This window comes from Microcebus murinus, chromosome 20, assembly GCF_040939455.1.
Source record: "Microcebus murinus isolate Inina chromosome 20, M.murinus_Inina_mat1.0, whole genome shotgun sequence".
NCBI classification, from domain to species: Eukaryota; Metazoa; Chordata; class Mammalia; order Primates; family Cheirogaleidae; genus Microcebus; species Microcebus murinus.
Window position 1 is genome coordinate 45,393,603 of NC_134123.1, and position 24,395 is coordinate 45,417,997.

At 43.3% G+C, this 24,395-nt stretch overlaps 2 protein-coding genes across 2 annotated transcripts; both read right to left on the reverse strand.

The window, feature by feature from the left end:
- Positions 1-3,918: 3,918 nt before the first annotated feature.
- On the reverse strand, positions 3,919-4,617 carry LOC142862582 (malignant T-cell-amplified sequence 1-like). Its single transcript, XM_075995573.1, has one exon. The coding sequence runs from the start codon at positions 4,499-4,501 to the stop codon at positions 3,956-3,958; it is 546 nt and encodes a 181-aa protein (XP_075851688.1). The 5' UTR covers positions 4,502-4,617; the 3' UTR covers positions 3,919-3,955.
- A 4,132-nt stretch (positions 4,618-8,749) lies between these two features.
- LOC142862583 (malignant T-cell-amplified sequence 1-like) lies at positions 8,750-9,397 on the reverse strand. The gene has a single exon (XM_075995574.1). The coding sequence runs from the start codon at positions 9,343-9,345 to the stop codon at positions 8,800-8,802; it is 546 nt and encodes a 181-aa protein (XP_075851689.1). The 5' UTR covers positions 9,346-9,397; the 3' UTR covers positions 8,750-8,799.
- Between the last annotated feature and the right edge of the window lie 14,998 nt (positions 9,398-24,395).

Consider the following 24,395-nt stretch of genomic DNA (forward strand, 5'->3'; position numbering starts at 1 on the left):
AAGGTTGAGACAGAAGGATCACTTCAACCCAGGATTTTGAGGTTGCTGTGAGCTAAGCTGATGCCATAGCACTCTAGCCTGGGCACCAAAAGTGAGACTCTATCTCAAAAATAAAAATTAGGAAAAAGGGACTTTCCAGCAAAAGCAGTGAGGAAAGATAAAAATTTCTCTCTCTCTCTCTCTCTCTCTCTCTATATATATATATATATATATATATTCAGAGTAAAAAAGTTAAGCAGGGAGGGAGGGAGAAAAATTACTCTCTCTGTCTCTCTCTTTATTTATATATACATATATATATATCTGCTATAGACATAATAAAAGAGATAAGCAGTGAGGGAGAGATAAAAATTACTCTCTCTCTCTCTCTATATATATATATATATGTCTGCTATAGACAGAATAAAAGACATAAGCAGGGAGGGAGAGATAAAAATTTCTCTCAGGCCCAGCACACCTGTAATCCTAGCTTTCTGTGAGGCCGAGGTTGGAGGATTGCTCGAGGTCAGGAGTTCAAACAAGCCCGAGTAGGACCAAGACACAATCTCTACTATAAATAGAAAGAAATTTTTTGCCCAAGTAATATATATAGAAAGAAAAATTAGCCGGGCGTGGTGGCACATGCCTGGAGTCCCAGCTAATTGGGAGGCTGAGGCAGGAGGATTGCTTGAGCCCAGGAGGTTGAGGTTGCTGTGAGCTAGGCTGACGCCACGGCACTCACGCTAGCCTGGGCAACAAAGTGAGACTCTGTTTCAAAAAAATAAAAATCTAAATAGATAAAAGGTAAAGTGAACAGAACAATAAAAACTTGAAAAGTAGGGGAAAGCTTACAGAATTAATAAGGACACAAAGAAAGGAAATATCTGTGAATAGCCGTTGCAGTGTGTTTGTGTTTTAAGTCGTGGTGTTACAAAGGAGTCCAAAACTTAAAAACTATGGAAAACTCTAGGAAGTGAAAACACTGACAGTAAGCTAAGATTCACGTATTATTGGAGAAAGACATTTCTGAAGATAAATTGACGGTGGCCTAGGTGTCCAGGGCTTATAAAACCTACAGTAGTGATTGGTCACGTCCCAGGCCATCACATTCACTGACCCCTGACTAACTCACAGACTCACCCGGGGCCACCTCCCACCCTGCGAGCTCCATTCACGGTGAGTGCCCTCGACAGGTGTCCCACTACAAAGAAACCTATTACACCGCATTTCTTCAATTATTATAAGTAGCTGCACATTTCTTTGGACCATAGGTGTACAATACACCTCCAGGCATACTTAGAGGGTGGGAGAGGAGGGAAGTGGCCAATCTTCATTTATTATTGGGTAACATGGAGGCAGGGGAGGCAGTTTTCTCCCCGTCCTCCTCCTCCTCCTCCTTTCTCCCCTTCTACCTTGTTTTGTTTCTTCCTTCCTTTTCCTGTATTCCTCTCCCAGTTCCCCCCTTCCATTGTCTTGATAGATTTGGATCAGATGTAGACATTTTCTAGGTCGGGCTTTAATCAGACTCTGGGAGTAGGAAAATACTAAACTGCCCACCATGATGTAAGGGAATGGAAGTCTGTCTGCCATTTAGTGCTGTGCCTTTGTGATATTTAGTGTTTTCTGGAAATTCTATCTGTCTGCTATTCCACTAGAATATATCCCCTCGATCACTACTGCTCTCCCAATCCCAGCTTTTTTGTGAGCCGTCCTCCATGATGGTGAGGATTCAGTGTGGGGACTCCCTCTGTTTGGTGCTTGAAACTCGTTCATGTGGGGTTTTCATATCAGGATAGCAAGCAGCTCGCCTTTAAATAATCTGGCTGGGCCTGGAGGCTCACGCCTGTGATCCCAGCGACTCGGGAGGCAGAGATGGGAGCATGGCTTGAGCCCAGGAGTTGGAGATGAGCCTGGGTATCATGGTGAGACCCCATCTGTACCAAAAAAAAAAAAAAAAAAAAAAAAAAGGAAAAAATAATGACTCCGGGTGTGGCAGCACTTGCCTACAGTCCCAGCTACTCAGAAGGCTGAGGAGGAGAGGATCACTTGAGCCCTGGAGTTGGAGGTTGCTGTGAGCTACGATCAGGCCATGGTGGCCTGGGAGATGACAGAGTGAAAAAAATCCTGTCCCATAAAAAAAAAATAAAAAGCAACACAAAAATCAATAACATAACTTGTAAGTCTCGGTGTTACCAAAGGGTCGTCGGCCACTTGTCCACGAGGCCGAATGAGGAGGACCAGCAGTTTGGAGGAGGAAAGAGAGAGGGAGTCTACTTGGCCGGCAAAGGAGGAAGGACAGTAGACCTTCTCATCTCAAACCCCCTACTTTCCTGACCATAGGCCTAGGCAGAAATACAGAGCTTTTAAAGGGAGGGTTATGGCCAGGGGTGGTGGCTCATGCCTGTGATCCTAGCACTCTGGGAGGCCGAGGTGGACGGATCGCTCGAGGTCAGGAGTTCGAAACCGGCCTGAGCAAGAGCGAGACCTCGTCTCTACTATAAACAGAAAGAAATTAATTGGCCAACTAATGTATATATAGAAAAAATTAGCCGGGCATGGTGGTGCGTGCCTGTAGTCCCAGCTACTTGGGAGGCTGAGTCAGGAGGATCGCTAGAGCCCAGGAGCCTGAGGTTACTGTGAGCTAGGCTGATGCCACGGCACTCGCTCTAGCCTGGGCAACAAAGAGAGACTCTGTCTCAAAAAATTAAATGAATGAATGAATAAATAAATAAATGTTAAAAAATACATAAAGGGAGGGTTCTTTTTTTTTTTTTTTACAGTTGAATGTATTTTAATAGCAAACTTACAGGAACAGCACAGAAGACAAACAACATTAAAAACATGTACTTGCATGTAGGACAACTCAGTTAGAAAAGTATAGTGATTGGATGGAATCTACTGTATGATAAAAATGCTACAAACACCATTTAGTTGCTGTCAATAAGAAAGTTACTTGTTTTAAAAAAATCCAAATGCTGGCATTGTCCAGAAAAATTTAACAGGTTTATTTGTAATTGTTATAAAGTTGAACTGCTGAAACTTGTTCACTGAAACATTTGACTTGCATTAGTGCTTCACATCCTGCATTTATTTTAAAAAGTCACACACAAATGAAAATGGAAAAACTGCCAATACCTGATTTCTATCCCCTATTTTTCCACTTGAAATCATATACTTAGGTACCTTTTGACCCCATGGGGAAAAAAAAAATCTAACGGTCAGAACTACCAATAAAAGGAGGAAGAGAATCTTTTTATTTTGAGAATGAAATGTTTTTCCATCATAGTGGATTCTTATGGAACACATTTTGTATTCCTGCTTGAGCCCAGGCGGCTGAGGTTGCCATGAGCTAGGCTGACGCCATGGCACTCACTCTAGCCTGGGCAACAAAGTGAGACTCTGTCTCAAAAAATTAAATGAATGCATGCATGAATGCATGAATGAATGAATGAATAAATAAATAAATAAATAAAAGTATGTTAAAAAATACATAGAGGGAGTGTTCTCTGCTTTAGCCATTGTTTTGGTTAATCATTTCACCGGTCTCAACTCTGCCAAAAACATGGCCTGTGGGGCTGGGGACTGCTCGATCAGGGGTTTTAAGAAAAGATTTAACTCATCTTGGGGATAGAGGCCAGACTACAAGTTTCCAAAATCAGGGGGTGGAGGGGAAGTTTGAAAAGGACACAAAATCTTTCTGTCCTTTATTTTTCTTTCCCTCTCTCTAGACCATTCCCTTTATTACACTGTGAAATTCATGATGTTAAATAGTTGTGCCTGGGAGGAACTTTGTGGTTGGCTATGTTAAGTAGGAAGGGTGTTTTTTGGTTTTTTTTTGTTTGTTTGTTTGATTTTTAGCATTTGTTGAATTTATTCAGCATAACCACAGAGGCATTGTCTTGATGCTGTCACACACAGACACAACCCAGATAAAACACAATATCCATATTTAGCCCAAGTGCATTCCTTCTGAGGCTCATTCATATGTCTTCATATGCCACAGCCCATCGTTTAAATAATGGATATTTTCAATGCCAATTCCTTTGTTGATTTTCTCAATATCTTCTGCAGACATCTTCATGACTCCAACACATAGAGCATGCTGTGTTCCTTCTGCCATGGTAGCCACAATGGTGTCTACTGCAGCAGGGTAAAGCTTAGCTCCAGGAGAAGTTAAGCCTGGGCACATGATATTCGCTCCACTGAGTGCAAATTTGATGGCTCCTTTATCAACCTGCTGGTGTGGCAGGATAAAAGGATATTTGTGAAAATACCTTAGGGTTGGGTAAAAAGGCCCCTCTCGTTGTCTAAAAAATAGTAATTCTCCATTTACTGTAAGGATTTCTATATGTTCATGGCATCGGACTATTTTGACAGGATCTTGATTAGGCATGATTTGATGAAGCCATGGTTCAATACCTGGAAATTGCTCTATTAACTGGTTCTTAATACCCTTAATAACTGAAGTTTTCAACTGGATGCAGTTGGACACATTCTCTTTTTCATCAAATTTCTTGAACATGATCCAAGGTGAAGGGGGCGATGATAGGGAAGGGCCCGGAATGGGAAAGAAATTGAATTAGTAAGGGTCCGGCAGATCCCCTTCCACGAGGAAGGCCGGCACTGACAGTCGGAGCTGTTGTCCAGGAAGCCTGTTTTATATGTTTCCACGACATCATAAAAAATTGAGCAGACTCATCTAGCATCATTAGGGAAATGAATGATTTTCCTCTCCTCAATGTGGAGCTACCACAACAAGCTGCAGGAGGACCGTCCGGGACACCTATCCAGGGACAGAGGCCCCTCGGGAATGTGTGGCTCACCCTATTCATTTAGAAATGTATACTTTGGAATCAATAAAATTTCCCTGACCCGGGTTACTGTAGTCACGTCTCTTCAATCCGATCTCTAAGTCCATTCGGCCTCAGTCCAAGACCTAGGAAGGCCGACTGTGTAAGACCAAAGAGCGGGGTGCCGAAAAGGAATAAGGACAGGCACCCACATGCACGCACACAGAGACACGGTCGAATACACCGTGTTCACGGATTTTCTGACTCAGGGAAACTGGAAGATGGTTTGGAACCGTCACGATCTACTTTGCATTCCTTCCAGGACAGGAAAATTAACAGGAAAAGAAAATACATTGTTCTCGGCCTATGATAAAAGGCCACAAGTTGTTGTAGAATTCATTCTGTGATTTAAATTTTTAAACGATATTCCATAAACCTAAAAAAAAACCCAAAAAAGCAAGATAAAACAGAAAGAAGGAAAAGAAAAAAGAAAAAACCTGGGCAGAGGGCTACTGTGAGGGAGGGGAGGCAGGGAGGGAGCGGGAGGAGAGGCGCCTCCAGGGGACAACAGAGTGGGTGGGGTGGACAGAGACCCGCTGGAGGCTAGAGCCGCCTCAGGGCTGGCAGGCCCAGGAAGAACTGCTTTCTACACTGCAGGAGATTTGAGAGCCGACCTCCACTCTTGGGGTGAGGGTGGGGTCCCCTCTTAAGCTACCAACATCACCTGACTTTACCCATCCCCATGTATGATCAAAGTGGCGACTAGGTGACACCTAATTACTGCTGCCAGTGTCATCCAGACAAGAAGGGACCCTGTGACAGGGCTCACAGCGATTTTTTTGTTGTTGTTGTAAAGCTTGCTTCCATTTTCCACCTAGGTATACAGGTATACCCCTAAATGAATGCTTGTATTGAGGAAACAGGAAGTATTTTTTTCAGTCATTTATCTGGTTCTCAATCCTCATTATTTATCATCTCCCCCCTACACACACACACACACACAGGTTGGTTCATCTCTGCAGAAAAGCTGCTGGAGATTCTTTATCCACCAAATGCTTTCTGTTGACAGTATCTAAGACGACAAGGAGTATCACGCATTCTGCTCTAACATTAAAATTGCATCTAACAGTATGGTCATATTTTACTTCTTGTGTGGGTTTAGTGGGTTTCATAAAAGCTGATCTTGACTTCCACAACAGAGATGAGTGGGTTTCCCTTGTGTTTGTGTAGTTCTGTAGGGCTGGTGCCTTCCCAGAAGCGATCATCTTCCTAAGTAGGATGTATCCCAGGAACTTGGGAAAGTTGCAAAGAGTGACTTGTCCACGACCCTTACATTAAAGGATGTATCTGAATCTGTGACTCTAAGGGGTCAGTATCTGACCAGAAAGCACTGCCAGAGGAAGAGACGTTTCATTTCTTTTCCTAAATTTTACCTGCCCATAGCAGATGTCTCTGTTTCCCTAGGACGTGGTATTTTTCCTCACAAGCAGTTTGAGTGGCTCCATGTGCCTCTAGACTGACTGCAAAGCACAGACTCCAGGATCTCCACCCGTTGGCTCTGTGTATCCAAGCAGGGACTCCACGGCTCTCCTCTGTGGGGTATAGACTCTCAGAGGTGGCACAGTATGGTTGGTACGGGGACATGCTTTATTGGGAAAACTGAGAGTTTGAACCCCAGCGTTTTATTTGTTAACACGGCGAACTTTGTCCATTCACATGGCCCTGCTGAGGCATAGTCACCTAAAGGGTAGGAAATGCAATGGATAGATTCATCTGTCTGTCTGTCTGTCTGTCTGTCTGTCTGTCTGTCTCTCTCTCTCTCTCTGTGTATATATATATATATATATATATATATATATATATATGCTATAGACAGAATAAAAGAGATAAGCAGGGAGGGAGAGATAAAAATTTCTCTCAGGCCCAGCACACCTGTAATCCTAGCTGTCTGGGAGGCCAAGATGGGAGGATTGCTCGAGGTCAGGAGTTCAAACCAGCCTGAGCAAGAGCAAGACACCATCTCTATGAAAAATAGAAAGAAATTAATTGGCCAAGTAATATATATAGAAAGAAAAATTAGCCAGGCATGGTGGCACATGGCTGTAGTCCCAGCTACTTGGGAGGCTGAGGCAGGAGGATTGCTTGAGCCCAGGCAGTTGAGGTTGCCCTGAGCTAGGCTTAGGCAATGGAACTCACTCTAGCCTGGGCAAAAAGTGAGACTCTGTCCCAAAAAAATTAAATGAATGCATGCATGAATGCATGAATGCATGAATGAATGAATGAATGAATGAATGAATGAATAAATAAATAAATAAATAAATAAATAAATAAATAAATAAAAGTATGTTAAATAATACATAGAGGGAGGGTTCTCTGCTTTAGCCATTGTTGTGGTTAATCATTTCACTGGTCTCAGCTCTGCCAAAAACAAGGCCTGTGGGGCTGGGGAACGCTCTCTCCGGAGTTTTAAGAAAAGATTTAACTCCTCTTGTGGATAGAGGGCAGACTACAAGTTTCCAAAATCAGGGATAATGGCCAACTAATGTATATATAGAAAAAATTAGCCGGGCATGGTGGTGCGTGCCTGTAGTCCCAGCTAATTGGGAGACTGAGGCAGGAGGATCTCTAGAGCCCAGGAGCCTGAGGTTACTGTGAGCTAGGCTGATGCCACGGCACTCGCTCTAGCCTGGGCAACAAAGAGAGACTCCGTCTCAAAAAATTAAATGAATGAATGAATGAATGAATAAATAAATGTTAAAAAATACATAAAGGGAGGGTTCTTTTTTTTGTATAGTTTAATGTATTTTATTAGCAAACTTACAGGAACAGCACAGAAGACAGACAACATTAAAAACATGTACTTGCATGTAGGACAACTCAGTTAGAAAAGTATAGTGAACGGATGGAATCTACTGTATGATAAAAATGCTACAAACACCATTTAGTTGCTGTCAATAAGAAATTTACTTGTTTTAAAAAAATCCAAATGCTGCATTGTCCAGAAAAATTTAACAGGTTTATTTATAATTGTTATAAAGTTGAACTGCTGAAACTTGTTCACTTTAACATTTGACTTGCATTACTGCATCACATCCTGCATTTATTTTAAAAAGTCACACACAAATGAAAATGGAAAAACTGCCAATACCTGATTTTTGTCCCCTATTTTTCCACTTGAAATCATATACTTAGGTACCTTTTGACCCCATGTTGGAAAAAAAAAAGCTAATGTTCACAACTACCAATAAAAGGAGGAAGAGAATGTTTTTTTTTTGAGAATGAAATGTTTTCACATCATAGTGGATTCTTATGGAACACATTTTGTATTCCTGATTGAGCCCAGGCGGTTGAGGTTGCCATGAGCTAAGCTGACGCCATGGCATTCACTCTAGCCTGGGCAACAAAGTGAGACTCTGTCTCAAAAAATTAAATGAATGCATGCATGAATACATGAATGAATGAATGAATGAATGAATGAATGAATGAATAAATAAATAAATAAATAAATAAATAAATAAATAAATAAATGAATAAATAAAGTATGTTAAAAAATACATAGAGGGAGAGTTCTCCACTTTAGCCATTATTGTGGTTAATCATTTCACTGATCTCAGCTCAGCCAAAAACAAGGCCTGTGGGGCTGGGGACTGCTCGGGAGTTTTAAGAAAAGATTTAACTCATCTTGGGGATAGAGGCCAGACTACAAGTTTCCAAAATCAGGGGGTGGAGGGGAAGTTTTAAAAGGACACAAAATGTTTCTGTCCTTTATTTTTTTTTTCCCTCTCTCTAGACCATTCCCTCTATTACACTGTGAAATTCATGATGTTAAATAGTTGTGCCTGGGATGAACTTTGCGGTTGGCTATGTTAAGTAGGAAGGGGGTTTTTTGGTTTTTGTTTTTTTTTTTTTAGCAGTTGTTGAATTTATTCAGCATAACCACAGAGGCATATACTTGATGCTGTCACACACAGATACAAACCCAGATACAACACAATATCCATATTTAGCCCAAGTGCATTCCTTCTGAGGCTCATTCATATGTCTTCATATGCCACAGCCCATCATTTAAATAATGGATATTTTCAATGCCAATTCCTTTGGTGATTTTCTCAATATCTTGTGCAGACATCTTCATGACTCCAACACATAGAGCATGCTGTGTTCCTTCTGCCATGGTAGCAACAATGGTGTCTACTGCAGCAGGGACAAGCTTAGCTCCAGGAGAAGTTAAGCCTGGGCACATGATATTCGCTCCACTGAGTACAAATTTGATGGCTCCTTTATCAACCTGCTGGTGTGGCAGGATAAAAGGATATTTGTGAAGTAACCTTAGGGTTGGGTAAAAAGGCCCCTCTCGTTGTCTAAAAAATAGTAATTCTCCATTTACTGTAAGGATTTCTATATATTCATGGCATCGGACTATTTTTACAGGATCTTTCTTAAGCATGATTTTATGAAGCCAAGGTTCAATACCTGGAAATGGCTCTATTAATTGGTTCTTAATACCCTTAATAACTGAAGTTTTCAACTGGATGCAGTTGGACACATTTTCTTTTTCATCAAATTTCTTGAACATGATCCAAGGTGAAGGGGGCGATGATAGGGAAGGGCCTGGAATGGGAAAGAAATTGAATTAGTAAGGGTCCAGTAGATCCCCTTCCACGAGGAAGGCCGGCACTGACGGTCGGAGCTGTTGTCCAGGAAGGGTGTTTTATATGTTTCCACGACATCATAAAAAATTCAGCAGACTCATCTAGGATCATTAGGGAAATGAATGATTTTCGTCTCCTCAATGTTGAGCTACCAAAACAAGCTGCAGGAGGACCGTCTGGGACACCTATCCAGGGACAGAGGCCCCTCGGGAATGTGTGGCTCACCCTATTCATTTAGAAATGTATACCTTGGAATCAATAAAATTTCCCCGACCCCGGTTACTGTAGTCAAGTCCCTTCAATCCGATGGCTAACTCTGTTCATCCTCAGTCCATGACCAAGGAAGGCCGACTCTTTGAGACCAAAAAGTGCGGTACCGAAAAGGAATAAGCACAGGCACCCACGTGCACGCACACAGAGACACGGTCGAATACACCGTGTTCACCGTGGTTTTGACTCAGGGAAACTGGAAGATGCTTGGGAACCTTCAAGATCAACTTTGCATTTATTCCACGACAGGAAAATTCACAGGAAGAGAAAATACATTGTTCTCGGCCTATGATAAAAAGCCACAAGTTGTTCTAGAATTCATTCTGTGATTTAAATTTTTTTTTTTGTTTTGTTTTGTTTTGAGACAGAGTCTCAACCATCTGACAGGGCTCACAGCTATTTTTGTTTTTTTTTTGTAAAGCTTGCTTCCATTTTCCACCTAGGTACACAGGTATACACTTTAAATGAATGCTTGTATTGAGGAAAGAGGAAGTATTTTTTTTCAGTCATTTATCTGGTCCTCAATCCTCATTATTTATCCCCCCAACATACACAGGTTGGTTCATCTCTGCAGAAAAGCTGCTGGAGATTGTTTATCCACCAAATGCTTTCTGTTGACAGTATGTAAGATGACAAGGAGTACCACACATTCTGTCTCAAAAAAAAAATTAAGATAAAGGGGCTTATCAGAAAAAACAGGGAGGGAGAGATAAAAATTTCTATTACGCCCAGCACACCTGTAATCCTAGGTCTCTGAGAGGCGTTGGCCTGAGGATTGCTCAAGGTCAGGAGTTCAAACCAGCTGGAGCACGAGCAAGACCCCATCTCTACTATAAACAGAAGGAAATTAATTGGCCAAGTAATATATATATAGAAAGAAAAATTAGACGGGCATGGTGGCCCATGCCTGTAGTCCCAGCCTCTTGGGAGGCTGAGGCAGGAGGATTGCTTGAGCCCAGGCGGTTGAGATTGTTGTGAGCTAGGCTCATCTCCCCCCCCACACACACACACACAGGTTGATTCATCTCTGCAGAAAAGCTGCTGGAGATTGTTTATCCACCAAATGCTTTCTGTTGACAGTATCTAAAATGACAAGCAGTACCATGCATTCTGCTCTAAGATTAAAATTGCATCTATCAGTATGGTCCTATTGTACTTCTTGTGTGGGTTTAGTGGGTTTCATAAAAGCTGATCTTGACTTTCACAATGGAGACGAGTGGGTTTCTGTCGTGTTTGTGTAGTTCTGTAGGGCTGGTGCCTTCCCTGAGTCGATCATCTTCCTAAGTACGCTATATCCCACGAACTTGGGAAAGTTGCAAAGAGTGACTTGTCCACCACGCTTCCATTACAGGATGTATCTGAATCTGTGTCTGGAAGGGGTCGGTATCTGACTAGAAAGCACTACCAGAGGAGGAGACGTTTCATTTGTTTTCCTAAATTTTACCTGGCCATAGCAGATGTTTCTGTTTCCCTATCTTTCCTCACAAGCAGTTTGAATGGCTCCATGTGTCTCTAGACTGACTGCAAAGCACAGACTCCATGATGTCCACCCGTTGGCTCTGTCTATCCAAGCACGGCCTCCACGGCTCTCCTCTGTGGGGTATATACTCTCAGAGGTGGCACAGTATACTTGGTAGGGTGATATGCTTTATTGGGTAAACTGAGACTTTGAACCCCACCGTTTCATTTGTTAGCAACTCGAACTTTGTGAATTCCCATTGCCCTGCTGAGGCCCATTCACCTAAAGCGTATTAAATGCAATGGATAGATTCATCTCTCTCTCTCTCTCCCCCCACCCCCTCTGTTCTTTTCTTTTCTTTCCTTTTCTCTTGTTTTGGCAGGCTCTCACTCTGGTTCCCAGGTTAAAGGACAGTGGCATCATCATAGCTCACTGCCACCTCAAACTCCTGGCCTCCAGTGATCCTTTCACCCAGGCTTCCTAACTGCTAGGATGATGGAGTTCTTGTTTTTGTTTTTCGTTTTTTTTTCCTTCTAATGTCTTTTGTGGTCATAGCATCAGAAATGTAGATCTGTTCTTTGAACTCATCCTAGGGGTTAATTGGGATTCTAAAAGGTGCTCCTGGGAATTTCAGCAGTACTGCCATTCCTTCTCATCTATTCGGGTGGTGTACTCTTCTTTCCCTATCAGGTGCCACGCAAACGCTTTGGCCACGAGGATAATTTGAACATCAGATCTGGGCACAAATAATTAAGGTCTCCTAAGGTTAAGAAAGAAAAGGGGGCCCAGACAAACCTTTTGGAAGCCTGTGTCCATCCTTTGCTGTTGTGTGTTACTCATGTGTGAAAAGGCAAGAGAACGTACAATCCGAGTGTTAGGCATACTTTATAGGCTCAGTATCCCTTTCTGTGTTTTTTTTTTTATTTTGGCCTCCTCTGAGCCTGTGTGAATATCCATGAGGGTAAGAAATTCCAGTGTTGTCACTTAAGTGCCCAACATCTGTTTCCAGAGTAAAAAATTCGAAATAAAATAAATTAATGAGAGAGAGAGAGAAAAGGAGGGAGGGAAGAAGCAGCATCAGGCAAGTATGGTGGCACACGCCTATAGTCCCAGCGACTCCTGAGGTTGAGACAGGAGGATCGATGGAGCCCAGGTGTTTGAGGTAGCAGTGACCAAGGATGAAGTGTACCCTGTTCGATACAGGGAGACAGACCCTGTCACTCAGCCGAAAACTATACAAATATTAGATACCCTAATAATTAAAAATTAAGCAAAAGGGGTTGGGGGTGGTGTCCCATGCATATAATCCTAGAACTCTGGGAGGCCAAGGCAGGTGGATTGCTCCAAGTCAGGAGTTCAAAACCAGCCTGAGGAAGAGCAAGATCATCTCTACTATAAATAGAAAGAAATTAATTGGCCAAGTAATATATATAGAAAGAAAAATTAGCAGTGCATGGTGGTGCATGCCTGTAGTCCCAGCTACTTTGGAGGCTGAGGCAGGAGGATTGCTTGAGCCCAGGAGGTTGAGGTTGGCGTGAGCTAGGCTGATGACATGGCACTCACTCTAGCCTTGGGAACAAAGTGAGACTCTGTCTCAAAACATTAATTTTTTTTTTTTTTTTAAGGCTGGTCAAGTGGAGCAGTGGGAGTGGAGAAGGAACAAAGGAATCTGTAACTGGTTGTGATCAATTAGTTGTAAACACCATTGCACTCGGACCAACCATCAAAACATTAAATTAATGCATGAATGCATGAATGAATGAATGAATAAATAAATAAATAAATACATGTATGTTAAGAAATACATAAAGGGAGGCTTCTCCGCTTTAGCCATTATTGTGGTTAATCATTTCACTGGTCTCAGCTCTGCCAAAAACAAGGCCTGTGGGGCTGGGGACCGCTCGGGAGTTTTAAGAAAATATTTAACTCCTCTTGGGGATAGAGGTCAGACTACAAGTTTCCAAAATCCGGGGGGGGGTGGGAAGTTTTAAAAGGACACAAAATCTCTCTGTCCTTTATTTTTTTTTGCATCTCTCCAGACCATTACGTCTATTTCACTGTGAAATTCATGATGTTAAATAGTTGTGCCTGGGAGGAACTTTGTGGTCGGCTATGTTAAGTAGGAAGGGTGTTTTATATGTTTCCACGACATCATAAAAAATTCAGCAGACTCATCTAGGATCATTAGGGAAATGAATGATTTTCCTATCCTCAATATTGAGCTACCAAAACAAGCTGCAGGAGGACCGTCCGGGACACCTATCCACTGACAGAGGCCATGTGGGAATGTGTGGCTCACCCTATTCATTTAGAAATGTATACCTTCGAATCAATAAAATTTCCCTGACCCCGGTTACTGTAGTCAAGTCCCTTCAATCCGATCGCTAAGTCTGTTCATCCTCAGTCCATGACCAAGGAAGGCCGACTCTTTGAGACCAAAAAGTGCGGTACCGAAAAGGAATAAGCACAGGCACCCACGTGCACGCACACAGACACACGGTCCAATACACCGTGTTCACCGTGTTTCTGACTCAGGGAAACTGGAAGATGGTTGGGAACCTTCAAGATCAACTTTGCATTTATTTCAGGACAGGAAAAATCACAGGAAGAGAAAATACATTGTTCTCGGCCTATGATAAAAAGCCACAAGTTGTTGTAGAATTCATTCTGTGATTTAAATTTTTTTTGTTTGTTTGTTTTGCTTTTTTTTGAGACAGAGTCTCAACCCTGTGACGGGGCTCACAGCGATTTTTGGTTTTTTTTGTAAAGCTTGCTTGCATTTTCCCCCTAGGTATACAGGTATACCCTTTAAATGAATGCTTGTATTGAGGAAAGAGGAAGTATTTTTTTTCAGTCATTTATCTTGTCCTCAATTCTCATTATTTATCCCCCCAACATACACAGGTTGGTTCATCTCTGCAGAAAAGCTGCTGGAGATTGTTTATCCACCAAATGCTTTCTGTTGACAGTATCTAAGATGACAAGGAGTACCACACATTCTGTCTCAAAAAAAAATTAAGATAAAGGGGCTTATCAGAAAAAACAGGGAGGGAGAGATAAAAATTTCTCTTAGGCCCAGCACACCTGTAATCCTAGGTCTCTGAGAGGCGTTGGCCTGAGGATTGCTCAAGGTCAGGAGTTAAAACCAGCCAGAGCAATAGCAAGACCCCATCTCTACTATAAATCGAAAGAAATTAATTGGCCAAGTAATATGTATATATAGAAAGAAAAATTAGACGGGCATGGTGGCCCATGCCTGTAGCCCCAGCCTCTTGGGAGGCTGAGGCAGGAGGATTGCTTGAGCCCAGGCGGTTGAGATTGTTGTGAGCTAGCCTCATCTCCCCCCCAAAACACACACACACAGGTTGGTTCATCTCTGCAGAAAAGCTGTTGGAGATTGTTTATCCACCAAATGCTTTCTGTTGACAGTATCTAAGATGACAAGCAGTACCAGGCATTCTGCTCTAATATTAAAATTGCATCTATCAGTATGGTCCTATTTTACTTCTTGTGTGGGTTTAGTGGGTTTCATAAAAGCTGATCTTGACTTTCACAATGGAGACGAGTGGGTTTCCCTTGTGTTTGTGTAGTTCTGTAGGGCTGGTGCCTTCCCAGAAGCGATCATCTTCCTAAGTAGGCTATATCCCACGAACTTGGGAAAGTTGCAAAGAGTGACTTGTCCACCACGCTTCCATTACAGGATGTATCTGAATCTGTGACTGGAAGGGGTCGGTATCTGACTAGAAAGCACTACCAGAGGAGGAGACGTTTCATTTCTTTTCCTAAATTTTACCTGGCCATAGCAGATGTTTCTGTTTCCCTATTTTTCCTCACAAGCAGTTTGAATGGCTCCATGTGCCCCTAGACTGACTGCAAAGCACAGACTCCATGATGTCCACCCGTTGGCTCTGTCTATCCAAGCACGGCTTCCACGGCTCTCCTCTGTGGGGTATATACTCTGAGAGGTGGCACAGTATGCTTGGTAGGGTGATATGCTTTATTTGGTAAACTGAGAGTTTGAACCCAACCGTTTTTTTTTATTTTTTTAATTTTTATTGATTTTTCCTTATATTTTTTATTCTTATTTTTAATCTTCTTTTTATATATTTTTTACAATTTTTCTTCTTCTAAAAAGCATTGTGAAAACCCAACCATTTTATTTGTTAGCAACACGAACTTTGTCAATTCATATCACCCTGCTGAGGCTCATTCACCTAAAGGGTATTAAATGCCATGGATAGATTCATCTCTCTCTCTCTCTCCCCCTCACCCCCCCTTTTCTTTTCATTTCTTTTCTTTTCTTTTCTTTTCTTTTCTCTTGTTTTATTTTCTTTTCTCTTGTTTTGGCAGGCTCTCACTCTGGTTCCCAGGCTAAAGGGCAGTGGCGTCATCATAGCTCACTGCCACTTCAAACTCCTGTCCTCCAGGGATCCTCTGACCCAGGCTTCCCAACTGCTAGGATGATGGAGTTCTTGTTTTTGTTTTTCATTTTTTTTTTCCTTCTAATGTCTTTTGTGGTCATAGCATCAGAAATGTAGATCTGTTCTTTGAACTCATCCTAGGGGTTAATTGGGATTCTAAAAGGTGCTACTGGGAATTTCAGCAGTACTGCCATTCCTTCTCATCTATTCGGGTGGTGTACTCTTCTTTCCCTATCAGGTGCCACGCAAATGCTTTGGCCACGAGGATAATTTGAACATCAGATCTGGGCACAAATAATTAAGGTCTCCTAAGGTTAAGAAAGAAAAGGGGGCCAAGACAAACCTTTTGGAAGCCTGTGTCCATCCTTTGCTGTTGTGTGTTACTCATGTGTGAAAAGGCAAGAGAACGTACAATCCGAGTGTTAGGCATACTTTATAGGCTCAGTATCCCTTTCTGTGTTTTTTTCATTTTGGCCTCCTCTGAGCCTGTGTGAATATCCAGGAGGGTAAGAAATTCCAGTGTTGTCACTTCAGTGCCCAGCATCTGTTTCCATAGTAAAAAATTTGAATTAAAATAAATTAATGAGAGAGAGAGAGAAAACGAGGGAGGGAAGAAGCAGCATCAGGCGAGTATGGTGGCACACGCCTATAGTCCCAGCGACTCCTGAGGTTGAGACAGGAGGATCGATGGAGCCCAGGTGTTTGAGGTAGCAGTGACCAAGGATGCAGTGTACCCTGTTCGATACAGGGAGACAGACCCTGTCACTCACCGGAAAACTATACAAATATTAGGTACCCTAATAATTAAAAATTAAGCAAAAGGGGTTGGGGGTGGTGTCCCATGCCTATAATCCTAGAACTCTGGGAGGCCAAGGCAGGTGGATTGCTCCAAGTCAGGAGTTCAAAACCAGCCTGAGGAAGAGCAAGATCATCTCTACTATAAATAGAAAGAAATTAATTGGCCAAGTAATATATATAGAAAGAAAAATTAGCAGGGCATGGTGGTGCATGCCTGTAGTCCCAGCTACTTTGGAGGCTGAGGCAGGAGGATTGCTTGAGCCCAGGAGGTTGAGGTTGGCGTGAGCTAGGCTGATGACATGGCACTCACTCTAGCCTTGGGAACAAAGTGAGACTCTGTCTCAAAACATTAAATTTTTTTATTTTTATTTTTTTTATTTTTTATTTTTTTTTATTTTTTTTTTTAAGGCTGGTCAAGTGGAGCAGTGGGAGTGGAGAAGGAACAAAGGAATCTGTAACTGGTTGTGATCAATTAGTTGTAAACACCACTGCACTCGGACCAACCATCAAAACATTAAATTAATGCATGAATGCATGAATGAATGAATGAATGAATAAATAAATAAATAAATACATGTATGTTAAGAAATACATAAAGGGAGGATTCTCCGCTTTAGCCATTATTGTGGTTAATCATTTCACTGGTCTCAGCTCTGCCAAAAACAAGGCCTGTGGGGCTGGGGACCGCTCGGGAGTTTTAAGAAAATATTTAACTCCTCTTGGGGATAGAGGTCAGACTACAAGTTTCCAAAATCCTGGGGGGGGGGAAGTTTTAAAAGGACACAAAATCTCTCTGTCCTTTATTTTTTTTTCTCTCTCTCTAGACCATTCCCTCTATTACACTGTGAAATTCATGATGTTAAATAGTTGTGCCTGGGAGGAACTTTGTGGTCGGCTATGTTAAGTAGGAAGGGTGTTTTATATGTTTCCACGACATCATAAAAAATTCAGCAGACTCATCTAGGATCATTAGGGAAATGAATGATTTTCGTCTCCTCAATATTGAGCTACCAAAACAAGCTGCAGGAGGACCGTCCGGGACACCTATCCAGGAACAGAGGCCACGCGGGAATGTGTGGCTCACCCTATTCATTTAGAAATGTATACCTTCGAATCAATAAAATTTCCCTGACCCCGGTTACTGTAGTCAAGTCCCTTCAATCCGATGGCTAAGTCTGTTCATCCTCAGTCCATGACCAAGGAAGGCCGACTCTTTGAGACCAAAAAGTGCGGTACCGAAAAGGAATAAGGACAGGCACCCACGTGCACGCACACAGAGACACGGTCGAATACACCGTGTTCACCGTGTTTTTGACTCAGGGAAACTGGAAGATGGTTGGGAACCTTCAAGATCAACTTTGCATTTCTTCCAGGACAGGAAAATTCACAGGAAGAGAAAATACATTGTTCTCGGCCTATGATAAAAAGCCACAAGTTGTTCTAGAATTCATTCTGTGATTTAAATTTTTTTGTTTTGTTTTGTTTTTTTTTGAGACAGAGTCTCAACCATCTGACAGGGCTCACAGCTATTTTTGTTTTTTTTTGTAAAGCTTGCTTCCATTTTCCACCTAGGTACACAGGTATACACTTTAAATGAATGCTTGTATTGAGGAAAGAGGAAGTATTTTTTTTCAGTCATTTACCTGGTCCTCAATCCTCATTATTTATCCCCCCAACATACACAGGTTGGTTCATCTTTGCAGAAAAGCTGCTGGAGATTGTTTATCCACCAAATGCTTTCTGTTGACAGTATCTAAGATGACAAGGAGTACCACACATTCTGTCTCAAAAAAAAAAATTAAGATAAATGGACTTATCAGAAAAAACAGGGAGGGAGAGATAAAAATGTCTCTTAGGCCCAGCACACCTTTAATCCTAGGTCTCTGAGAGGCGTTGGCCTGAGGATTGCTCAAGGTCAGGAGTTCAAAACAGCCAGAGCAATAGCAAGACCCTATCTCTACTATAAATCGAAAGAAATTAATTGGCCAAGTAATATGTATATATAGAAAGAAAAATTAGACGGGCATGGTGGCCCATGCCTGTAGTCCCAGCCTCTTGGGAGGCTGAGGCAGGAGGATTGCTTGAGCCCAGGCGTTTGAGATTGTTGTGAGCTAGGCTGACGCCATGGCACTCACTCTAGCCTGGGCAACAAAGTGAGACTCTGTCTGAAAAAAAACATCTCTCTCTCTCTCTCTCTATATATATATATATATTTATATTTATATAATCTGAGGACCTTATTTCCTCCTTTATTTCCTTTATTTCTCTCTATATTTATATATAGAGAGAAATTATATATAGAGAAATTTATATATATAGAGAGAGAAATTATATTTAGAAAGAAATTCCTATATATATATACAGAGAGAGAGAGAGAGAGAGAGAGAAACGGATAGTACAATGAGGATGTGAGTGTGGTTCTGGGGACCTTATTGACTTTGTGGGCTACTGGACTCTGTGGAGATCAGTGAAGAAAGATGGCCAAAATGAGAATAAGCGGTGTCTATGGGGCGCTTGCTTGCCGTGCGTGTGCACCTGTGTGTAAATAAATAGCTAGACATTCATTTCTTCTCAAGAGAGTCAGTGTCACCACTGCCGGCGCCATCACCACCGAGGGCGCTTTCTTCGCCCTGGGCAGAGAGCGGGGGGCAGGCAGAGGGGTGGCGGGGCTGGGAGGAGGTGGCGAGAGGAGAGGGGCAGGCCCTGACGGGGGACACGCTTGAGGAGGCCGAGTGAAGGGCATCCTACGGGAGGGGCCGGGAGGTGCACGTCATGCTGTCCCCACCCCTCACGTGGGTCCTGAGTCAGGAGCAGGGACAAACAGGAGGGAAGCCCCCAGGGCTCAACCGTTGCTGGCCCGAGAGTCCCCCGAGCGTGGCAGGGCGGGCTTGGCGGGAGGGCCGCCCCCGCCCCGCCCCCGTCGCTATAAAGGTGGCGGGCGCGTCATCACCAGGGTCAAACGCAGACTTGGAGAACTCGATTACCCGGCCTAGAGAAAGGCTCCTTCATCATCTGGAGGCAAACCGACACCTTTGGTGGATAGAGAGACATGATTCGGTGTTTTTATGGAGGCGATGACGGTGATGAAAAAGATGACGACTGCTCCCGCACCTCCCACCGTCGCCGTGCCCTCTGGCCGCCGCTCCCGATGCCACCGCCCCCTCTGTCCACCGCTCCGATGTCGCCGCTCCCTCCGGCCGCTGCTCCCGATGCCGCCGCTCCCGATGCCGCCACCTACACCGAAGATAAATTTACGATGGCCTAGGTGTCCAGGGCTTATAAAACGTACAGTAGTGGACGGTCACGTGCCAGGCCTCCACATTCACTGAGCCCTGACTACGAACGCACAGAGTCACCCGGGGCCACCTCCCACCCTGCGAGCTGCATTCACGGTGAGTGCCCTCGACCGGCGTCCCACCACACAGAAACCTAGTACACCGCATTTCTTCAATGATTATAAGTAGCTGCACATTTCTTTGCACCATAACTGTACAATACACCTCCACGCATAGGTAGAGGGGGGGAGAGGAGGGAAGTGGCCAATCTTCATTTATTATTGGGTAACATGGAGGCAGGGGAGGCAGGTTTCTCCCTGTCCTTTCCTCCTCCTCCTCCTTTTTCCCCTTCTCCTTTGTTTGGCTTCTTCCTTCCTTTTCCTGTATTCCTCTTCCAGTTCCCCCCTTCCAATGTCTTCATAGATTTGGATCAGATGTAGACATTTTCTAGGTTGGGCTTTAATAAGACTGTGGGAGTAGGAAAAAACTAAGCTGCCCACCATGATCCAAGGGAATGGAAGTCTGAATGCCATTTAGTGCTATGCCTTTCTGATATTGAGTGCTTTCGGGAAATTCTATCTGTCTGCTATTCCACTGGAATATATCCCCTGGATCACTACTGCATGCACATATCCCAGCTTTTTGGTGAGCAGTCCTGGATGATCCTTACAAAAAAGCCACAAGTTGTTCTAGAATTCATTATGTGATTTAAATTTTTAAACGATATTCCATAAATCTAAAAAAAAAAAAACCAAGATAAAACAAAAAAGGAAAAGAAAAAAAAAATCCCAGAGCATAGGCCTACAGTGGGGGAGGGGAGGCAGGGAGGGAGTGGCAGGAGGGGCACCTCCCTTGGACAACAGGGTGGGTGGGGTGGACTGAGACCCGCCTGAGGCTAGAGCTGCCTCAGGGCTGGCGGGCCCAGGAAGAACCATGTGCTACACTGCAGCAGATTGGAAAGCGAACCTCCACACCTGGGGTGGGGGGGTCCACTCTTAAGCTCCCAACATCACCTGATTTTACCCATCCCCATGTCTGATCAAAGTGGCAGCTAGGTGACACCTAACTACTGGTGCCAGTGTCCGCCAGACAAGAAGAGACCCTCTTTGATACACTAGAGAGCACTTGAGTTTTGGGTAAACATCCCGTAGCTGGCCTGTGATTAGCAATCATCCTTATCTTAACTGAAAACATTCCAAGCCTTTAGGCAGAAGTTCATTTCTTTCATTCATTGCAAATCAAAGAATCTTTTTTTTTTTTTCTTTTCAGCATCAGAACAAATCAAAGAATCTTTCAACCCAGCTGTAAACCTGTACAACCGGCACCCTGGCCTCCCCCTCCCCACACTTTCAGTTGTCAGGTAAGACTAATATGTCAATTCCATATATCCATGTGTGATTTTACATGTCATTCCTGTCTCCCTCAAATGTATGAAGCAAAACTAGAACCCGCCCCACCCCAATGGGACCCCTTGCGAAAGGCTTCTTGGGTGCAGCTCTCTAGTTCATGGTCTGGGACATTGGGCTCAGAATAAAACTCTTTCAATTATTTTGCAGTGTTTTGGGTTTCTCACATTCTTGTATCTGTGGGAGCTTTTTTTTTCTATTACATCTGATCCGGATCGCTAGCTAGGTGTTCATATTTTTGGACGGTGGAGGTGCTCAAGGTTATCTTTGTCCATCCCACGTTGGGGTAAGCCACAGTGAATATGCTTTACGCCTTCCGAGGGCTAGCGCTTATGGCCATATCTTAACCGGGGCTCACAGCGATTTTTTTTTTTTTTTTTGAGCTGCTTGCACTTTCCACCTAGGTGTCCAAGTATGCCCTTTAAATGAATGTTTGTATTGAGGAACCACGAAGTGGGTTTTTTTGTCATTTATCTGGTCCTCAATCCCCATTATTTATCATCTCCCCCCCCCACACACACACAGGTTGGTTCATCTCTGCAGAAAAGCTGCTGGAGATTGTTTATCCACCGAATGCTTTCTGTTGACAGTATCTAAGACGACAAGGAGTACCAGGCATTCTGCTCTAAGATTAAAATTGCATCTATCAGTATGGTCCTATTTTACTTCTTGTGTGAATTTAGTGGGTTTCATAAAAGCTGATCTTGACTTCCACAACGGAGACGAGTGGGTTTCTCTTATGTTTGTGTAGTTCTGTAGGGCTGGTGCCTTCCCAGAAGCGACCATCTTCCTGAGTAGGCTATATCCCACGAACTTGGGAAGGTGCAAAGAGTGACTTGTTGACCACCCTTACATTAAAGGATGTATCTGAATCTGTGACTGGAAGGGGTCGGTATCTGATCAGAAAGCACTGCCAGAGGAGGAGACGTTTCATTTCTTTTCCTGATTTTACCTATCCATAGCAGATGTCTCTGTTTCCCTAGGACGTGGTATTTTTCCTCACAAGAATTTTGAATGGCTCCATGTGCCTCTCGACTGACTGCAAAGCACAGACTCCAGGATCTCCACCCGTTGGCTCTGTCTATCCAAGCACGGACTACACGCCTCTGTCTATCCAAGCACGGACTTCACGCCTCTGTCTATCCAAGCACGGACTCCACAGCAAGGTATGGTGGGTAGGGGGGATATGCTTTATTTGGAAAACTGAGAGTTTGAACCAAACTGTTTTATTTGTTAGAAATGTAAACTTTGTCAATTCATATGGCCCTGCTGAGGCCCAGTCACCTAAAGGGTAGGAAATGCAATGGATAGATTGATCTCTCTCTCTCTCTCTCCTCCCTTTTTATTTTCTTTTCCCTTCTTTTGGCAGGCTCTCACTCTGGTTCCCAGGCTAAAGGGCAGTGGCATCATCATAGCTCACTGCCACCTCAAACTCCTGGCCTCCAGCGATCCTCTCACCCAGGCTTCCCAAAGTGCAGGGATGAGGGAGTTCTTGTTTCTGTTTTTAATTTTTTTTTTTTATCTGATGTCCTTTATGGTCATAGCCTCAGAAATTTAGATCTGTTTTTTGAACTCATCCTAGGGGCTAATTGGGCTTCTAATAGGTACTACTGGGAATTTCAACAGTACTGCCAGGAAGGGAGGGAGGGAAAAAGCAGCATCAGGCAAGTATAGTGGCACACGCCTATAGTCCCAGCGACTCGTGAGGATGAGGCAGGAGGATCAATGCAGCCCAGGTATTTGAGGTTGCAGTGACCAAGGATACAATATACCGTGTCCCATAGAGGGAGACAGACCCTGTCACTCACCTGAAAACCATACAAATATTAGGTACCATAATAATTAATAATTAAGCAAAAGGGGTTGGGTGTGGTGTCCCATGCCTATTATCCTAGCACTCTGGGAGGCTGAGGTGGGTGGATTGCTCAAGGTCAGGAGTTCAAAACCAGCCTGAGCAAGAGCAAGACTGTCTCTACTATAAACAGAAAGAAATTAATTGGCCAACTAAACACACACACACACACACACACACACACACACATAATAAGCCGGGCATGGTGGTGCATGTCTGTAGTCCCAGCTAATCCAGAGGCTTAGACAAAAGGATCATTTGAGGGCCAGGCGCGGTGGCTCATGCCTGTAATTCGTAGCTCTCTGGGAGGCCGAAGCGGGCGGATTGCTCGAGGTCGGGAGTTCGAAACCAGCATGAGCAAGAGCGAGACCCCGTCTCTAATATAAATAGGAAGAAACTAATTGGCCAACTAATATATATAGAAAAAATTAGCCGGGCCTGGTGGCTCATGCCTGTAGTCCCAGCTACTCGGGAGGCTGGACAGAAGGATCACTTGACCCCAGGAGTTTGAGGTTGCTGTGACCTAAGCTGATGCCATATCACTCTAGTCCTGGCCCCAAAAGAGACGCTGTCCCCCCCCAAAAAAAAAATTACGAAAAAGGGACTTAACCAAAGAACACAGGGAGGAAAAGATAAAAATTTCTCTCTCTCTCTCTCTCTCTCTTTCTCTCTCTCTCTCTCTCTCTCTCTATATATATATATATATATCTATGTATATATATATAGATAGATATATCTGCTATGGATAGAATAAAAGAGATAAGCAGGGAGGGAGAAATAATTGATCTCAGGCCCAGCACACCTGTAATCCTAGCTCTCTGGGAGGCCGAAGCGGGTGGATTGCTCGAGGTCGGGAGTTGGAAACCAGCCTGAGCAAGAGCAAGACGCTCTCTACTATAAATAGAAAGAAATTAATTGACCAACTAAACACACAGACACACACACACACACACACACACACACACACAAACTTAATAAGCCGGGCATGGTGGTGCATGTATGTAGTCCCAGCTACTCAGGAGGTAGAGACAGAAGGATCACTTGAGCCCAGGAGTTTGAGGTTGCTGTGAGCTAAGCTGACGCCATAGCACTCTAGCCTGGGCACCAAAGTGTGAGTCAGTCTCAAAAAAAAAAAAAATAAGAAATAGATACCAAAAAAAGCAGGGAGGGAGAGATAAAAATTTCTCTCTCTCTCTCACTCTCTCTCTCTCTCTCTCTCTCTCTCTATATATATATATATATATAGATAGATAGATAGATAGATAGATAGATAGATAGATAGATATATCTGCTATGGATAGAATAAAAGAGATAAGCAGGGAGGGAGAAATAAAATTGATCTCAGGGCCAGCAAACCTGTAATCATAGCTCTTTGGGAGGCCGAGGCAGGAGGATTGCTCGAGGTCAGGAGTTCACACCAGCTCGAGCAAGAGCAAGACCCTATCTCTACTACAAAAAGAAAGAAATTTATTTGCCAGGTAATATATATACAA